The sequence below is a fragment of the Doryrhamphus excisus genome, linkage group LG17 (assembly GCF_037039965.1).
Source record: "Doryrhamphus excisus strain RoL-2023G ecotype Guam linkage group LG17, RoL_Dexc_Guam_v1.1, whole genome shotgun sequence".
NCBI lineage: Eukaryota > Metazoa > Chordata > Actinopteri > Syngnathiformes > Syngnathidae > Doryrhamphus > Doryrhamphus excisus.
In genome coordinates this window covers 10,252,619-10,270,100 of record NC_136373.1, presented here as the reverse complement: position 1 = coordinate 10,270,100, position 17,482 = coordinate 10,252,619, and the positions used below count along the sequence as shown (strand labels likewise).

Here is a 17,482-nt window from a genome sequence, read left to right as displayed (position 1 = left end):
TCATCTTCAAACAGCTAAAATAATGCATAAGGCTAAAAACAACCAATTAGCTAACATCTCAGGGAAGAAGTAAATTTGAAACACTTCTATGCTAGGACTACGTTAAAAAGCCATAGCATTTCAGTATGTGGAATCAAACTATGGAATGGATTGAGTAAGGACCTCAAACAATGCACAACAATGAGCCAATTCAAGAAACAATACAAGCAGTTGATGTTTGCTAAATACAAGGATGAAGAGTCTTGAACCAGTCATGATGTGCTATATATATCACTATATTGACACTTACTATGGTACCCATTATGTCATTGGATGCTCATATCACCTCCTACTTCGGTACGAGGTACATTATTAAAAAAAAACAACCTTAAACTGTATTATGGAAAGCAGGAAGTGAACAAATGTAACAGTTACTGATTGTAAAAGTACCAGATGGAGGGGTGGGATTTAATAAGCTTTGCTTCTTCCTACTCCTTTTGGACATGTGGAACTGTGAACTGATTATGGGATGCACTCAATTGGAATCTGATGCATGTTCAAATGAAATAAAACCATTACCATCAAATGGGTAACGCTGCATCAAAGACGACGCTTTTTTTGCAAGCCACAATGGGCAGTGGGCAACTCGTGGCTGTTATGTCAACAACCATGTTTGAAATAGAATGATTGTGACATTTACACACTGTGATTGAGACCCTGTTGGTGCAGTGGACGTGGAAACCCAGCCAGCAGGGCATGGCTACGGTACTGGTATGCTCAAATTTGCAGCTCTTTTCAGTCACCTTGTGGTGATACAAATAACCATAAAAGTGTCCAAAGTTTGAGTTTGGCCATAAGAACTCGCTGAGATGAATAAACCCTGCAGTTTGTTTTGTAAACTAACATTATTGTCGATGGTGTTAATGGACTCGACATGAAAAACTGAAAAGAAAACCTCTTTTATTGGTTTTGAGCACTGGAATCACATTATTATGGTGCATGTGTTAGGTTTGTGGCCTGTGGTTCATGAAAGCATATTGTGGCCTGGGCCTTTATGAGGTCATACCAAACACATGCATCATTACTTATGAACGGGTCCAGCTTTACAAAAACGATTACAAAATGTCCATCGTTGCTGATGAGGGCAACCTGATGCAATGTCCATGTGAGCACATACAGACACCGTCCCAATAATAATAATAATAAAAAAAGAATCATCCAAAGACTGTCAAATAGTGCTCATCCCAAAGCAGGAAGAAACATGTTGTTGATGATCCCATGATCCCAAAAAACGTCTGTGGATCTCTTTATGCTTGGATTGTGCTCTTGGCGCTGAAGGCCAGGTAGTAGACCAGGATGCCGATGAGAGCCGCTACCACCTCAGTGGACACCCATGGACCGTTCCACGCACCCTGAAGGGAAATAAACAGGACATCATACGGGAATGAGAGAAAAAGACAAGTAGGTGTGGTCGTGGGGTCATGGCAGCATGAGAGGAGACTCACCCTGTGGTCAACGCTGACGGAGAATAGAGGCTGAATGGCGTTCACGTCTTCATTGTTTCTCTGAGCCTAGACACACAATTACTTTTAAAAGCTGTTGTTGCAAAGCAGCTGCATGGCAAAAGATGCCAACTGACCTTGCGTAGGGCGCTGTAGGACTCCTCATCGAAGAACTTCACCTGATAAGTGCCAGAGCTGGCCTGTTTGTGAGGAAGACTCCAGGACACCTAAGGGAAAACGTAAATGAATTGGGTTTTTAATGGGGGTGTTCCGATGTGATAACGGTATTGGCTATCGGGACGATATCAGCAAAGTTTATGATTACATCTTCTTTCTCTTTGGGCTTTTCCCTTCAGGGGTCGCCACAGTCTCCTCCATCCAACCCCGTCTTCTACTTCTGTCTCTCTGACACCTATCTCTCCTCTGGACATGTTCCAACCATCTCAGTCTGGCCTCTCTGACTTTATCTCCAAGGCCTCTAACATGTAATGTCCCTCTGAAGTACTCCTTCCCGATCCTATCCATCCTGGTCACTCCCAATGAGAACCTCAGCATCCCCATCTCTGCTACCTCCAATTCTGCTTCCTGTCTTTTCCTCAGTGCCACTGCCTCTAGACCAAACAACATGGCTGGTCTCACCACAGTTTTGCATACCTTTCCTTTCATTTTAACTGAAACTCTTCTATCAAACATCACGCCTGACACTTTTCTCCACCCGTTCCATCCTGCCTGCACACGCTTCTTCACCTCCTTTTCACAATCTCCATTGTTCTGGACTGTTGACCCCAAGTACTTCAAATTCTCCACCTTCTGTATCTCTTCTCCCTGTAACCTCACTCTTCCACTTGGGTCCCTCTCATTCACGCACATACAGTATGTCACAAAAGTGAGTACACCCCCCACATTTCTGCAAATATTTTTCATGGGACACCACTGAAGAAATGAAAACTTTGCTACAATGTAAAGTAGTCAGTGTACAGCTTGTATAACAGTGTAAATTTACTGTCCCCTCAAAATAACTCAATACACAGACCTTAATGTCTAAACTGCAGGCAACAAAAGTGAATGCACCCCTAAGTGAAAATGTCCAAATTGGGCCCAATTAGCCATTTTCTTTCCCCAGTGCCATGTGACCCATTAGTGTTACAAGGTCTCAGGTGTAAATGGGGAGCATGTGTGTTAAATTTGGTTTTATCACTCTCACACTCTCTCATACTGGTCACTGGAAGTTTAACATGGCACCTCATGGCAAAGAACTCTCTGAGGATCTGAAAAAAAGAATTGCTGCGCTACACGAAGATGGCTTAGGCTATAAGAAGATTGCCAACACTCTGAAACTGAGCAGCAGCACGGTGGCCAAGACCATACAGCGGTTTAACATCACAGGTTCCACTCAGAACAGGCCTCGCCATGGTCGACCAAAGAAGTTGAGTGCACGTGCCCAGCGTCATATCCAGAGGTTGTCTTTGGAAAATAGACGCCTGAGTGCTGCCAGCATTGCTGCAGAGGTTGAAGGGATGGGTGGTCAACCTGTCAGTGCTCAGACCATACGTCGCACTCTGCATCAAATTGGTCTGCATGGCTGTCATCCCAGAAAGAAGCCTCTTCTAAAGATGATGCATAAGAAAGCCCGCAAACAGTTTGCTGAAGATAAGCAGACTAAAGACATGGATTACTGGAACCATGTCCTGTGGTCTGATGAGACCAAGATAAGCTTATTTGGTTCAGATGGTGTCAAGCGTGTGTGGCGGAAACCAGGTGAGGAGTACAAAGACGAGTGTGTTTTACCTACAGTCAAACATGGTGGTGGGAGTGTCATGGTCTGGAGCTGCATGAGTGCTGCCGGCACTGGGGAGCTACAGTTCATTGAGGGAACCATGAATGCCAACATGTACTGTGACATCCTGAAGCAGAGCATGATCCCCTCCCTTCGGAAACTGGGCCGCAGGGCAGTATTCCAACATGACAACGACCCCAAACACACCTCCAAGACAACCACTGCTTTGCTAAAGAAGTTAAGGGTGAATGTGATGGACTGGCCAAGCATGTCTCTGGACCTAAATCCTATTGAGCATCTGTGGGGCATCCTCAAACTGAAGGTGAAGGAGCACAAGGTCTCTAACATCCACCAGCTCCGTGATGTCGTCATGGAGGAGTGGAAGAGGATTCCAGTGGCAACCTGTGAAGCTCTGGTGAACTCCATGCCCAAGAGGGTTAAGGCAGTGCTGGAAAATAATGGTGGCCACACAAAATATTGACACTTTTGGCCCAATTTGGACATTTTCACTTAGGGGTGTATTCACTTTTGTTGCCTGCGGTTTAGACATTAAGGTCTGTGTGTTGAGTTATTTTGAAGGGAACAGTAAATTTACACTGTTATACAAGCTGTACACTGACTACTTTACATTGTAGCAAAGTTTCATTTCTTCAGTGGTGTCCCATGAAAAGATATAATAAAATATTTGCAAAAATGTGAAGGGTGTACTCACTTTTGTGACATACTGTATACTCTGTGTTGCTGTGGCTAATCTTCATTCCTCTCCATATCCGCATCTAAAACTTCAAGATATTGGCACTCCAACACAAGCAGTCAATTCCATTAACCACCCTTGCCTGGCTATGCTGTAGCCGCCGGATACACATGACCCACATGATCACAACAGCGTGCGGCAACACGTTAAGTAAGCATGGCGTGATGTCACCGATGTGTTGTTTTTTTTTAGATTGTGAAAAAGACCTTATGGCTGAGTGCAACGCTAATTTCCCCATACCGAAATGTCCATTTAATGTGCATGTAGCACCGAAAGGTCAAAGACTTAAGTCAATTAATATCAGGGAAGACATGTTTTCAAGGAAAGGGGCTTATTCTAATGGTTCCATATTATGCAAAAGCATCTTATTATTACTGTTATAACAGCTCATGGGTCCCAAGAGGTTTCCCACCAAATGGGAGAAAAATTTATCAATTATCGCTCTCACTTGTTTGTTTCACTTTCAAGAGAAGAGGCACTCAAAAGGTGGCTTTTAAAGTTCCCTGTTTTTATAACATCATAAACAAAATCCAGCCATCCTCATTATCCACTAATCACATTCACAGCCTGCAAGGTGCATTCATGAACACCGGATGTCTGAACATCAACATTACAATACAAGCAGGTCATTATGTTCAACATGGTCACACAATTTTGTAAAAATACAAAGGCATTATTTTTGGACAAATTTTGCATGTTTTCCATTCCTTAAGCGCCATAGTCATATCATTCGTGCACAATCACCAACCCTAATCCACAGTCAGTCTGGTTAGGCATACATTACCTGATATTTGCCAACATCCTGGCCTCTGGTCACAGGAAACTGTCTTCCATTGACATCAGCATAAAGAGTCACACTCTGCAGACGAGAACAGTGATTAACAACAATAACTATTATTATTATTATGATTATTATTAACTACGTGGTCCACTTGTGGCTAGGTACCTGAGCGCCGTTGGCACAGACCAAGCTGAGCTCCACAATGAACACTGACTCTGCAGAGATGACAGCATCCGAGGTGGTGTAGGCCGAAGGGGTGATGGTCGGTTCGGTACAGGTCTCTCCTGTCACCACGGTTATAGCATAAGTAGCATTACTTAGCATTAGTTACAAAATGTTGATTGATGTTGATTTTTTGGCACATATGCAGCAAAACAATTTCTTTTTTTTTACAAACAAACACAATTCACTCATCAAAAACAGGAACATACATTGAATATTCACTTGGACCACCTTTCACACGGGGCAGTAGTTTTCTTTTCTGTGTAAACTTATATTATTCAGCGTGTGTGTTTGTGTGTAAAAATAAATTCAGTGCGCCCAGAAGCTCAGATCAGTGTAACAGACAGGCACCTAAAAATGATTGATTCCAGGAAGCCTGCCAACGTTTCAGCTACTTCCGATTTTGCCGCTTCAGAATAATTTTGTCTACATTATAAATGTTTATAGGCTATGCTAAAAAAACTTCATACTTCATACAGACAAGGACTCATTGTTTATTATTTTGCGTAAATTTACAAACTGTAAGAACAAACCACCTCACATTGTGGGTAAATTGGAGTTTTAGCATTTTGGAGAGCATTTTATTCTGAAACTGAAGACGAGAAGTCATTGCAGCTGCAGCGTCAGGTGCCTTCCGGTTACCCAGACCTGAGCTTCCGGGCGCACTGAATGTATTTCTCTCTCTCGCTCGCTCTCTCTCACACACACACGCTGAATAATATAAGTTCATCCACAGACAGGAAAACTACTACCCCTTGTGAATACCCAATGTGTGTCTAAATGCGTGTTGTCGGTGTGTGAACACAGCTTTTTAACGTGCTTAGCCTTTATCCACAGTGCATGTGTACAGATTTTTGCCGTAAACGGCAAATTTCAAAATGTTTCAAAACATTGCTACATAAATACGGCAAAACAGCTTTTACACGTTACATTAACACCATTTAAATACCCAAGACGTCCAATGTGGATGCATGTGTAGACCTGATTAGCATGGAGTAAATCACTAGCTTAATAGCATGTACTATATAGAGCTATTCAAGTAGAGCTTCTACAATGACTATATCATTCACGCTTACCCGAGCAGGCCACCACCAGCAGGGCGAGGAAGGCAGCTATCCGAATCATCTTGTCTTTTGACTTTGTTGTTTGTTCAAGTGTAGCTCACAAGAAGTCCTGCTCCTGGCTAAAGGGCTGCAAGGAAGGCAAAGGAAGTACACATCAGCGAGTTGCCGTGATGTCACCGCGCATGCGATGTCATGACGTGGCCTTGTCCTGTGGACGCCGACAACACAAGAATCACATATAGGTTCGTCGACGCAATACGTACCCGGAAGACAATCGGTTTAACTGGATTCTACGCATGTGCAGACAGAAGGCGTCTACATCCGGGCGGCCTTTTTTTTGTAGTCACATGTTGACATGCGTAATCTACGCCAGTCGTCGATCCACACATATACACACACACTCCCAAAAACGTTATTAAAATAGATAGAAATTTGACAAATTACAACATAATCGATTTTGTTTTTATTACTTTTTTCGCCGCCGAAAAAATACACACAAAAGTGTTTGCTCTGGAGGTTGGTATTTCTCCGTTTAGAAAAAACCCTCTTATTCAATCCTCTGGAACAGTGGTTCCCAAACCTTTTACAGTCAAGGGCCCCTTCCTATACACTTAAAAAAAACACCAACCATATTATGTTAATTAACTTGAAATATTGAAGAAAATGTATTGGTTCGTTCATTTTATAGTAATCCTGGGTGAAAATGTGTATTTTTCATGGTGACATTAGTATCAATTTTGACATTAGCACTGATAAATAGATAAATTATCATCCTACATATCTTATATTCCACTCTGATGTTGGCATCCTTCCCTATGAATTGATTTGATACACCGAATTCGAGCTTCTCTTTTTTGTCCACTCAGGATGGCTATGGTTTAAGTGTGCTCATTCATTTCATAACAAATTGAAGGGGAAAGTTGACCAATCATGATAAAGCTGTATCTGTCCAAAGGTTTGTTTAACATTGATGTTTGTTAGAAGTAGAACATTTTCTAACATTGTCTTATTGTTGTATGAGCAACAAGCGGTTGGTTTTGTAAATATCACCTACTTTGGGTGTGTTGGCAAGTACAATCGGCAAGTACATATTTCTAATAGGCATGAATGGACGCAAAATGTAATAAAATGTTTGTCAGTGCTTCTGTGCATCTTTCTATATCCCCATTCATTAACAGCTTTTCACAGCAGTGACTGGCCTTGAAACTTTCCCCATTCTGACCATCTTTCTATTATGGTGTTTTTCTCTATATATACAGTGCATCCGGAAAGTATTCACAGCGCTTCACTTTTTCTACATTTTGTCATGTTACAGCCTCATTCCAAATTGTATTAATTTAATCTCTTACCTCAAAATTCTACACAAAATACTCCATTATGACAATGTGAAAAAAGTTTTTTTTGACATGTTTTGAATTTATTAAAAATAGAAAACAAAAAAATCATATTTACATAAGTATTCACAGCCTTTGCTTAATACTTTGTTGATCCACCTTTGGCAGCAATTACAGCCTCAAGTCTTTTTGAATATGATCCCACAAGTTTAGCACACCTATCTTTAGGCAGTTTTGCCCATTCTTCTTTGCAATAAGTCTCAAGCTCCATCAGGTTGGATGGGAGACGTCTGTGCACAGCCATTTTCAGATCTCTCCAGAGATGTTCGATCGGATTCAAGTCTGGACTCTGGCTGGGCCACTCCAGGACATTCACGGAGTGGTTCTGAAGCCAATCTTTTGAGATCTTGGCTGTGTGCTAATGTCTACTGTCTATATGGTCAAGGTACATGACCAGTCTACTGAGGTCAAGAGCGCTCTGGAGCAGGTTTTCATCCAGGATATCTCTATATATTGCTGCATTCATTTTCCTTCTATCCTGACTAGTCTGCCAGTTCCTGCTGCTGAAAAACATCCCCACAGCATGATGCTGCCACCACCATGCTTCACTGTAGGGATGGTATTGGCCTGGTGATGAGTAGTGCCTGGTTTCCTCCACACATGGCGCCTGGCATTCACACCAAAGAGTTCAATCTTTGTCTCATCAGACCAGAGAATTTTGTTTCTCATGGTCTGAGAGTCATTCAGGTGCTTTTTGGCAAATTCCAGACGGACTGCCATGTTCCTTTTACTAAGGAGTGGCTTTCGTCTGGCCACTCCACCATACAGGCCTGATTGGTGGATTGCTGCAGAGATGGTTGTCCTTCTGGAAGGCTCTCCTCTCTCCACAGAGGAACGCTGGAGCTCTGACAGAGTGCCCATCGGGGCCTTGGTCACCTCCCTGACTAAGGCCCTTCTTCCCCGATCGCTCAGTTTAGAAGGCCGGCCAGCTCTAGGAAGAGTCCTGGTGGTTCCAAACGTCTTCCATTTATGAATAATGGAGGCCACTGTGCTCATTGGGACCTTCAAAGCAGCAGAAATTTTTCTGTATCCTTCCCCAGATTTGTGCCTCAAGACAATCCTGTCTCGCAGGTCTACAGACAGTTCTTTTGACTTCATGCTTGGTGTTTGTGCTCTGACATGCACAGTCAACTGTGGGACCTTATATAGACAGGTGTGTGCCTTTCCAAATCATGTCCAATCAAGTGAATTTACTGCAGGTGGACTCCAATTAAGCTGTAGAAAGATCTCAAGGATGATCAGTGGAAAAAAGATGCACCTGAGCTCAATTTTGAGCTTAATGGCAAAGGCTGTGAATACTTATGTAAATGTGATTTTTTTTTCTATTTTTAATAAATTCAAAACATGTAAAAAAAAAACCTTTTTCACATTATCATAATGGAGTATTTTGTGTAGAATTTTGAGGTAAGAGATTAATTTAATTCAGTTTGGAATGAGGCTGTAACATGACAGATTCGGATACAGTTCCGGATGCACTGTATTTCCAAGTTGACTGAACATAAAATAGATAAGTGATTCATGATGCTCCACTCCAATCTAAACATGATTCTCGATTCTTTACGCCTAATCTCGTAGCTCTACCATCATTCAAACATACCCGTGATCTTTCCTCTCCCTCTACCACCACCTCTCCAGTCAAGGCTGTATAATCACTCCCCAAGTGTACTGTGGGCATACAAATCACCACACCAAATTTCCCTTCTATCCATTTCTGCCGTGATATTCTGAAAGGTTTGTTTTTTTCATGCGTGTCAAGCGCTCCACTGTTGTATAGAATGTATCCTTCCTGGATTAGATGCTCTCCAAAGTTCTTCCATCTGGTTTCACACAGTCCAATAACATGCCATGTGTATATTTCTAGTTCATGGGTTAGTTCTTGCAGTTTTCCTGTCTGAGCTGATGTCCATGCTGATGTAGTTCCTTCCACAAATCTTCTTCCCTGGTGTTCGACGGAAGGCACGGTCTTTGTTAACCCGGGCAACGACCGAGCCGGTATAGACCTTGTTTTATTGTTCATTTTTATGTAATGTTTCTTGGGCAAGGAACCCTGGCCGTGCCCATCCCTCTCCAGACTGCAACTTGGTGGATCTCCTTGGCCCTGGACACTTGGTTGTTGAACTTTCGTCCTTCCATCCTGTACCAGGGTGTGGTGCTTGGATCCAGCACGTGAGACATTTAGGGGATGAATGAGGACCTGTGATGCCCATCCACCCTACTAGGTAAGGAGCAGCATTCCAGGCACCAAGGTGTTTACCGCTGTTCAGAGCCCCCTACACCATCTCAACTAGCATTGTTTTTATTTAGACACGGACACGGATTTCTTTCTCTGTGTCTTTGTGTAGGAAGTGATGGAGCTCCAGCATCTGCCTTCTGAACTATTGTGGTATTCACTATTTCTGTTTGCTTTACTTTTGGATCTTTTTTGAATCTTAAGAAGGCTTGTGGTAATGCTTCTGTCTTTCCTTTTCCTATTGACTTCTTGCCGAGTCATAGTGTCATCTCCTCCATCCGTACTATCACCCATGTTGGATACACCCGCGCCACAGTTATCTATTCCTCGTTGGGTCTTTCGTGTCCGATGCGACTCTTCCACCAAATGTCAGCCAGGCGTATACAGGCCGTCGGCCGAGACCCGTGCAGTTTATTCCCCACAACCTGCCTTCAATGACTAATAAAAATTTCACAGCAAAATAGCCATATTTTACAGAACTCAGCTGCTCGTGTGCTGACGAGGACCAGAAGGCAGGCGCATATTACACCGGTTCTTAAATCACTGCATTGGCTCCCTGTATGTTTCAGGATCGATTTTAAGGTTCTCTTAATAGTTTTTAAATGTCTTAGGGGTTGTGGGCCTTCTTTCTGAGTTGCTGAGTTGCTTGAGTTTCTGAATTACTTTTAAGTTACGAACCCTCGTGGACCCTCAGGTCTTCCGACACCGGCCTGTTATGTATTCCCAGAGTTAAAACACGAACACACGGTGAGGCATCTTTCCAGTTTTATGGCCCCCGTTTGTGGAACAGCCTGCCGGAGGACCTGAGGGCCGTAGAGAATGTTGAGATTTTTAAAAGTAAGGTCAAGACCCACTTATTTAATTTAGCTTTGAACTCTTGCTCTTAGTATACTCTTTTTAAACCTTTGAACTTGACTTTTATCTAATGGTTATTTTATACCCTATATCTTTTGTTTTGGATCTTAACCAAATGTTTTTATAGTTTTACACATGCTTATTTTAGTTTTTATTAATGTTCTTATATATTTCCATCAAGACCTTCTTTTATACCCACCGCCACAACACAACGCAGAGAAAAGGAAGGGGGTTACACTAGCATCACATGCGAAAACGTATACGTATATATTTTTGTACTTATGTTTTTACAAATTTATTTCCCAAAGCAAATTAAAAGATACGTAGAAATCCCACCAGACTGATTTGGACCATGATATTAGCTTGACATCAGCGGTGATTGTTGTTTATTTCATCAATCTTGGTGATTTTAAGTGTTTATGTCTGCTGTTTTGTTCGGCACATTTGTTAACTACGATGTTCAAGTGGGGGTTTCTATACTTGTCTTATTTAGGTTTTTCAAGCCGTTCCCTTGTAGTGCAGTTACAACAAGTGCACAGAGGGGGGCAGTGTTGTGCTCTTTCAGGTCCTGTGGTCTTGGCTGCTAATGAGGTCAGTTATTATTATCTTATTATTGCCTGAACAGGAGTTCACATGCCTCTAATGTAATGAGACATATTGCATAACCTCTGATCCACATATTTAATGCATACCAGTATGCATGCAAATCAAATTATCATTATGCACTGTTTGTCACAGACAAAAAAATTACTGTATATTAGGGACATATTACTTTTTTTAAATCATATGTTAAGTTTTGGCTCTCATAACACAACTGTAGCGTCATCCAATCCCATGAGGCTAAATGTAAACTCTACATCTGTAACAGGATCCAGTCCTGTAAACACAGTACAATAAGTACGAGAATTTTCTCGTGTGGCTGTTTTTCCGTGCCTTTGTCCACATACACACTCTCATGGTCCAAGCACATGTAAATCTTTTTTTGTCTGCAGTCACCTCAGCAATAGAGGACAATGGAGACATCCCAGTGTTGATAATAAAAAGGAGACATGAGTTGGAAGGAATCCAGACACTCCCAGATGGAATAACCTACTAGACTGTGGGAAGTGGTGCATCATTGGGTGGCTAGAACAAACACTGCACAAAAAGGCTGCAGGCTTCTCTTCCATTCTTTCTTTTTTTCTTGTTGTGTGATGAAGTTCCAAGGCATGATTACACATCACTGTGGGAGGAAAAAAAAAGAATATTTGTACTTGCGTTATTGTTTGGGAGTAATTGTAGCTGCAGGAAGTTGAGTCCTAAGTGAAACTAGAACGCTTTGTCCAGTTTTATGTTTTAAAAACATTGCTGGCATTCTTAAAGGTATCTCGAGCAGGGGTAGGAAACCTATGGTTTGGGAGCCCGATGTGGCTCTTTTCATGACTGCATCGGCTCCAAGACATTTCTTAACTTAAAATTTGTTTATTTTTTATTTTTACTGACATTTGAACGTAAAACATATAAAACTTTCTTATGCATTTTAATCCATCCATTCATTGTCTGGAGGGGTGGCCAGAGCCAACAAAGCAACAGAGGCTTAGGTGGATTACCTAATGTGGTTGCCAACAGCTGCACACAATTCCACTGGGGTGAAGCGCCTGCATCTTACACCCAGTGGAAGTGCAGCATACCAAAGTAAGAGGCACAGGCGCATGTCGATGTCCCCTCTCCAAGCAATGGATGCCAGACGTTGCATAGTCCTGAAAGGTCCAGGTTGGGTGGAGGGAGGAATGGCAGTGTGAGGCAGTGGGTCGGTGCAGCCGGCAAGGACAGGTCTGGAATGACTACAGGTGAGAACTTGCCGAGGGAACTGTCATTATCACACAATCACATGGTCATGGTTTATGAATTATTAAATACCATCTATGACCTATGAAATATGACTTTTAACCTCAAAGTCACCTCATGTTTTCCAGACGCCCGTTCATGATTTCCGTCCCTATAAGCTCAGTGGCGTGTGATTGATTTATGAGTTACGACCTATGAAATATGGTCCCGTGGTGTATGGAATGTAGCCTTTGACTTTCAGGGGTCAAAGATCAAATTTTAACAAGATAAAATTTGGATTAGAACCCTACTCTCTTGAGTCACATGACTTGGACTCTAATTAGACTCAAGTAAGATTTTGTTGACTTTGGAATATCATCAAAGATTTAAAGTTGACTTGGACTTTGACGTCAGTCCCCATTCAAAATATTCATTTAATTTCTAGCAAGAAAACAAACAACTAATCAAAGGGGACCTATGATGCGTTCCCCTTTCTGACCTATAAATGTAGTTAGAATGTTGGATTCTGGTGTTAAACCATGCCAAAGTTTCAGATAATGAGGTTTGCCCATAGACGTAAGCCCTGAAAGTTGGGGATGGCTCTGAATGCTTTCTTCCTTCCATGGGCGTTCCGGGTACCAGCTGTGGACCTGCCCTCCCCCCACTCTGCCGTTTCTCAAAGATTTCACCATGTCAGCCCGAAGCTAACACTAATGGCTTCCAGAAAATATTGGTTCAAGTTTGAAATTGCCTAAAGAGGCAAACATCAGGTAGAATTGTATTTAATCAGTGAAATAACGACGTTTATTTTGCCCAAGTAAGCGCTTGTCTGGGTAGTATAAGCATAGAGGAAACAGGGTTGCTAATAGCCTTTTCCCACCACAATCAGTGGAGCTATCCAGTTTTCTTACACACTGGTAGTCCCGCAAAACACATTAGACGTTACCGAGGCTGTAGAAAACCTAACGCTAAAATGCTAAAGCTACTTACCATTGAGAGACGTCTTGAAGTAACCTCTTATCTTGAGAAACTTGAGACTGTCCGGTCTCTACTTCCGGATCGGAAGTCCTTATATGCACTCAGCAGTGCCGTTTATTATCAGCAACAGTTCGCGGCAAGTGTTTCTATGCACTGCGCAGTGTGACCAGCCACAGCTGAGTGGGTGTGCCTGGAGGCGGGCCATAGGTGGAATACATAAAAACAGACACAGGAACCACAAAGTCCAAGGAAATACAACTGAATAGGTGCAGATTCTGGAAGAACTAGAAAGCTTTCTGTGCTGGTTATTGTGTGTAGCTGCTCTATAAGAGTCCACAACTCAATACAAAGGGCCAAAAAATGAGCATGATAGGTCCCATTAACGAAAATGCGTACACCTTGAACGGCTTCAGAAGTTAATTTGTTGTCCTGGTTTGTACTGACTCAATTCTGAATGCTATGTTAGCACTCCTTTTCTATGACTACATCTTGTATGTAATAAAAACCTGTATTTGTAAAATGTAACAGATTGTTACCTTGTTAAAATGACATTTTATTTGGTAAACACTGAACAATGATATGTAAAGAATGAAACCAGCCTTGCTTTGACTTGAGACTTAGGATGAAGGATTTGAGACATGAAAAACACTGATTTTCTCCTGACTTTCTCTTCTTTCTCTTGAGGTCAATTCCCACCCAATGGCCCCGTTATTAACTTGGGTACCAGTCCAGATCCGGCATCTCACCCGAAATCTGGTGGTATAGAAAGTGGTTGGATAGAAACTTTTACTGTTGTTATTGTTTTATTACAAGTCATAATGGGTTATGGTCTGGAGTTACAGGAGAAAAGACAAGAGATACTTTATGTCTCTGTGAAGTGATTTACAATATGTCAGTATGATGTGTGCAGGTACTTATGTAACAATACAAACATGCTTTCTTTTGCTTGTCCAACAATAGCAAGTTTAAAGTTCGAATGAGATAGAGGAATGTGTGTGTACTGTGTGTGTACTGTGTGTATGTACTGTGTGTGTACTGCGTGTGTGTGTGAGGCCAAGCAGAGCTGCTTTGACAGAGGTGTGTAAAACATCTCTGGGGCAGACACCCAACCAGCTTGGTGGGACTCAGCCATGTGGAAAGTGGCGTCCCACAAATGATTGTCACATGAAGTCACACCAGCTTCACTCATTATGACTTTAGAGTAAAAGTATTGTTTTGGTTATTTCAGGGATGTACAGTCATGCAGAGTGATTTAAGGTGCGTACAGTAGATCAGCTGCTAACGTAACCATTTTAGATGAGGGAATAAACCCTCAGTGAGCCCATCAAAGCCTCTGTGCCTTCCTCTCCCTCTTCCTGTCCCGCATAAGCATCCACTAATCCACTTTGTCTGTCCAGCCAGTTGCTTGTCAAAAACCAACCATATATGGGAAACCACCCCATTACTTCCAATTCTCCTTTCATTTGGTGTTTCTGTCCTTTTTTTCCATTATATTAGAGCGCCTATTTCACAGAATAGCCACTGTGAGAGAGTAATATTTTATTTATTGCTCCCAGCTGGCTGTGAGCCATGAAACAGTGCAGCAGACACAGCACTACAAACTGTTTTATTAACCATAAATCCAATGAAAGCATGTTAGATGATCTCCTGTAAAATGGCTTTTATCAAATGCTGTTCACTGGACTGTTGACTTAAAAGAAGAACACAAAAACACAGGTTCTAGTTGCGGTGGAAACACAGATGACCCTGTGTAATGGAAAAAAGGTGGGAGAAGACGATAAAAGGTAATCCGGATCTGTGCGGCTCTTGATGTAAGCCCTTTTAAATAAATGGCGTCTGTAAAAGAATGAGGTGAGAACTTCTGAAGAATTACAAACAAACAATAAAAATAGAAGTATGGCTATATTTGGTAAAAAACCTGCCGCAGATATACTATACTATAAAAACATACATTCCCAGCTGCATGGACAAACTAACAGCATACTAACAGTTTTCTTGTTTCCCATAGTTGCGAGTGTGTTGCTGCACAGGACGAAAGGGATTGGCTGTGTGCAGATGTGCTCACATCTGTAGAGAAGTCTCAAGTGAAGAAACGCAGGAGCCCCAGGTCCAAGGGTCTGATTTACGGTATATTGACTTTGGTCAAGGCTGGAGGCCCCGTCATTCTACACACTGGGCGCCCTTCTCGGCTGAACCTCAATTGATTTCATGCAAGAAGTTCGCCTATTTTGTTGACCTTGTGGCAGCCTCCAAGCAGAGTCATTCATTCCCATTATAGTCCACGTCTTGGCAGCAAACAACATGTAATAACAAAATGACCTTGACATGTGACATCAGCCTGGAATGCATGACCGCCACATACAGTACAGGGCAACACCACCTGAGGTGGAAACGTTTGCAAAATGAATTCATTTCACAAAGAAAACCTTGTATTTTTTTAGCTACATTTTTGGTCCATGTCCATTTATTTACTCTTTTTTTTACTGCTTTTATTGTGCATCAGCGGACATTAGCAGACATTAAGGCTGAATCCCAACTCTACCTCTAAGTCTAATCCCTTAATCCTTTACCCCTCGGTTTTGCGCGTTTCCAAGAATCAAGTGATGTTCGAAGTCTCCTAAAATGGAGGAGTAAGGGGTGTACAGCCCCAGAAATCAAATGTGGCGGGGGACCAGACTTAACATGAAGAAGTAGGCGGAGCTACAACACATGCTAACAAAGCTGAAAGAATCAAATAAATGTAAGTCATTATTCATTCATTCATTCATTTTCTACCGCTTATCCTCACGAGGGTCGCGGGGTGCTGGAGTCTATCCCAGCTGTTTTTGGGCGAGAGGCGGAGTACACCCTGGACCCACATTCATACCTATGGAGTGGCCAATTAACCGAGCATGTTTTTGGAATGTGGGAGGAAACCAGAGAGAAAAATCACACATGCATGGGGAGAACATGCAAACTCCACACAGAGATGGCCAATGGTGGAATCTAACTCGGGTCTCCTCACTGTGTAACATGCACACTAACCACTTGTTCACTATGCAGACGTAATTATACATAATTATTGATTTTCACGGTAATGTCACTCATGTTTTATGAAATATTTCATCATTTCTTACTCCACTTAAATATTGGGCATGTTTTCAATTGTTGGTTGTCGCTAGATGTAACTAGCTAACACAGATATCTAAGCTCCTAGTAATGTACTGCGTTTCATTAATAATTAGACAATGATTAGATAGCAACCACATTAGCCTGTTATTTGTGAGTTGTATTTTGAAATCCCTCGCTAGTGCGGTGAATCTACATTACTGAACTGTACCGTGATGATTGCCTTTTATATTAGCTGTCTAATCACTCACGTAACGCAGCACACCGTCGTGAAGTCTGTTTTGCTGTGAATTGTATCCCCCTAGTAGAGCAACTATTCTCATGGTAACATATGTTTAACACATTCAGCATACAGTATGTCTGGGAAGGAAGTGAACTAAAAAAAACATGGAAAGGCCCCAGCGTACCCCTGCGACCCTAATGAGGATAAGCGCTATAGAAAAGAGATGGATGGATAGTCGCTGTAGCCCATCAATCATGCATACGTGTATCCTGCAGGAGATGAGGCTGAGCCAAGTGCAGTGAGCCCTCCGCTACACCACACAGAACTCCAGGACCATTCAAAGGCTGCAATCCCAGGATGGAAAAGTAAAATGCAACAGAATGCACTTTGGACTCTTTTTAACTTTAGAGTAGGAAACATTTTTCATGAACAATTTAATGATCTCATTATCTCCTATGTCACAGCCAGCGAGGGGTGAAAGGTGAGGTGAAATGAGAAGTGGTGCTCCAAGGGCATATATGTATTTGGATTCACCCTAAATCTATACCCCTTTCCAAGCTGTACACCGTTTACGTTAAACCAGTGGTGTCCAAAGTGGTTTATAGCATTAAACCATTAAACCAGTGGTGTCCTAAGTGGTTTATAGCGTTAAACCAGTGGTGTCCTAAGTTGTTTATAGCGTTAAACCATTAAAACAGTGGTGTCCTAAGTGGTTTATAGCGTTAAACCATTAAACCAGTGGTGTCCTAAGTGGTTTATAGCACTAAACAAGTGATGTCCTAAGTGGTTTATAGCGTTAAACCATTAAA

At 42.0% G+C, this 17,482-nt stretch overlaps 1 protein-coding gene and 1 long non-coding RNA gene across 2 annotated transcripts; one reads left to right on the top strand and one right to left on the bottom strand.

The window, feature by feature from the left end:
- Positions 1–922: 922 nt before the first annotated feature.
- ssr4 (signal sequence receptor, delta) lies at positions 923–6,332 on the bottom strand. Its single transcript, XM_058085200.2, has 6 exons — positions 6,092–6,332; positions 4,959–5,077; positions 4,797–4,871; positions 1,619–1,708; positions 1,485–1,550; positions 923–1,391 (listed from the first exon to the last, which is right to left on the bottom strand). Exons 1-6 carry the CDS (start codon positions 6,138–6,140, stop codon positions 1,287–1,289), a joined length of 504 nt encoding a protein of 167 aa, XP_057941183.1. The 5' UTR covers positions 6,141–6,332; the 3' UTR covers positions 923–1,286.
- Positions 6,333–10,737: 4,405 nt separating this feature from the next.
- LOC131137208 (uncharacterized) lies at positions 10,738–11,816 on the top strand. Its single transcript, XR_009131863.2, has 3 exons — positions 10,738–10,933; positions 11,076–11,149; positions 11,551–11,816. It is a non-coding gene; the product is annotated as an uncharacterized LOC131137208 (long non-coding RNA).
- The last annotated feature ends 5,666 nt before the right edge of the window (positions 11,817–17,482 follow it).

Coding starts and splice junctions, on each gene's coding strand:
- ssr4 (XM_058085200.2), bottom strand. CDS start 6,140: ATGATTCGGATAGCTGCCTTCCTCGCCCTGCTGGTGGTGGCCTGCTCG. Junction 1,551..1,618: donor CCTACAGCGCCCTACGCAAG/GTCAGTTGGCAT, acceptor TTGTGTGTCTAG/GCTCAGAGAAACAATGAAGA. Junction 1,392..1,484: donor CCGTCAGCGTTGACCACAGG/GTGAGTCTCCTC, acceptor ATTTCCCTTCAG/GGTGCGTGGAACGGTCCATG.